The 2,403-nt window shown below is 35.3% G+C and overlaps 1 protein-coding gene across 1 annotated transcript; it reads right to left on the reverse strand.

The window, feature by feature from the left end:
• Nucleotides 1–499: 499 nt before the first annotated feature.
• Nucleotides 500–2,137, reverse strand: LOC127878805 (G-protein coupled receptor 39-like). The gene is made up of 4 exons (XM_052425332.1): nucleotides 1,929–2,137; nucleotides 1,582–1,759; nucleotides 1,074–1,252; nucleotides 500–605 (listed from the first exon to the last, which is right to left on the reverse strand). The coding sequence occupies exons 1-4, from the start codon at nucleotides 2,135–2,137 to the stop codon at nucleotides 500–502; spliced, it is 672 nt and encodes a 223-aa protein (XP_052281292.1).
• Between the last annotated feature and the right edge of the window lie 266 nt (nucleotides 2,138–2,403).

A 2,403-nucleotide genomic window follows, 5' to 3' on the forward strand; every position in this document is an offset into this window, starting at 1 on the left:
TCGCGTTTGTAACGCTTTATAATTTTCAGATGTATAAATCACCACAAGATGCGTAAAATAGGTTGTTAAAGCATGATAAATGTTCAGTTTTACAAGTCACTTGCAAAAAAACTAACTACACAGAATTGTTTTCCTTTTTTTCAAAATTGTCAATTTATTAAAATGTAAACAGGTCCCTTAAAATAGTAAAAGGTTTAATTTTAAATTTCCAAACAGCATATTTCATTATTTATCTATTTTTTCATTTATACACATATATAACAAATGAACCATTAAAATAATTATGGCATTACATTACGTTTTGACATATATATACAATATACACAGGTAGTGATATCCCGGCAAGTACAAGGAATGGCTGTTTTATAAAGTTTTGTTTTAACATGTTTTAACAACGCTTGCAGCATGGGTCTACATGATCGTCTATGTTACAAGATAATCCTTTTTACAATATATATTGTTCTGCTTCTAACAGCGTTCTGTTATTGTTTACGCGAATTCACTGATCACCCATTTCGTTGAGCACGAATGTCTCAGAACACAGTGCTTTTCCATTACATGTCGGACTGTAGTCTGATGTCGTTGCTCTATTAAACGATTTTCTCCTTTTTGAAAAATGTGCCCACTTAAATAAGTCAGTGAATGCTCTTCTAAAGTGCACTCCAGTGACATAATAAATTATAAAATATGACGCATACTTGGAAAGACATATTTCCTCAACGATTTTGCGTATTGTTAGATAAAGGAAATATGCCTTCCACGTGGGGTCACTTGCCCATTTGTCAAGCCTTAAGTATGGATCCCCTTGTGGAATAGATGTCTGTATAGCATAAACAATTGTCGCTGGAAGCAGTGTAAGTATGAAATAAAATGAGACACATAACACGGTTGTTGTTGAGGCTGGATTAGCCCCCTGTCCATGCGCTGCACTCTGTATCTGAATGCGCTTTATTTCTCTGATCACTAAAACGTTAATGACGAGGCAAGCGACCGGGATTACAAGAAAAAGCAACATCTCCGTTATCCATGTCCAAACAGTGTGAAACCCTATTGCGGAAGGACGAAAGACGCACCCGAGGTCGTCATTAAACGCCCAAATGTACACTTGAACAAGTCCAAACACGACCGAAGAAGCGGACATACAGCCTATCACGATCTTTGCACGGGTAACAGTACAATATTTCTCTTTAACAAAAGGATGGCAGACGGCGATATATCGCTCGGTTGTAAATCCCAATACAAGAATTGGTACCTGAAATTATTGAGTAGGTATTAAATGTCGAACGTTTAAGGTTAAAACGAAAATTAAACACGCACAGAGATATTTACACAAAGAAAACAGATGACATTTCTACAAGACAAATGAAATGTATCCATCATATTAAATGGCGGTAATGTGTGTACCCAGAAGTCGGGTTGCGTTAATCAGATCGGATGTAAGAATAAATGATAATAACTTGCAGTTGTGAAAGATGAAAAAGTGCCATTCATAATTTATCCCGACCAGTACTTATATGCAAGGTGAAAATGTGTAACACGCCACATTTTTTAAAAATAGCAGATAAATTGAAGATCATTTACCATGTACTGAGGTGTCAAAAAGAGAAAGTTGAATATCTCGCAGGAAACTCGTGTGTGGTACGTGTTGTAACCCCAAGCCACGTGGAGTTCGTAAATCACGTGCAAGATAAGGTACAGAGTTTCAACAATGGCAAGGGAGCCAAAATAAACTGCAGAGGAATTAGAACTGCTCACTTTTCTGAAATGAACATGACTATTGAATAATTTTAAAAGTCAGAGTTTATAATAATAATCTTTATTTTCTTAAAGACATCAATTCAATATAAATATCATTTTTCAAAGATGGAGTTTACAGACTATTTTATATACGGGGATATTTGGATTGCATGAATAATATTGAATTTTACCTTGAAAGCCATATTTTGGCCGAGATTGGGTTCCCGATGAAGCCAATGATGTACCAAATAGGGGTAACCACCCTGTCAATGGTTATCACATGTGGGGCGGTCTCACGTAGAATCTCGAACGGTGACCAGAGCTCAAACTGATTGATTGGCGAAAGCCCGTTCGTATTCGTGGTGGATGCAGTCGTGGCATTACTGCTGGAGGAGTTCATCTGAATCGGAAGTTCTTAATGCAAAATCCATAATTGACGTAAATACAGGTAAACAGTTTTATTATTTAGGAATACAAATATTAAGAAAAACTTTTGATTTGTTACTTGTGTTATGTTAAGTGAAGGATTACATATTTGACTTCCTTTAGAAAATTTAATGTTCAATTGTATTACAATTTGTGAATCAAAATATTTTATTTCGCTGTAGCAAAAAAAGAAATCGAGGTATTATTGCATAAAAATAAATTATACAAACTACAACGAAA

This window comes from Dreissena polymorpha, chromosome 4 (assembly GCF_020536995.1).
Source record: "Dreissena polymorpha isolate Duluth1 chromosome 4, UMN_Dpol_1.0, whole genome shotgun sequence".
Taxonomy (NCBI): Eukaryota; Metazoa; Mollusca; class Bivalvia; order Myida; family Dreissenidae; genus Dreissena; species Dreissena polymorpha.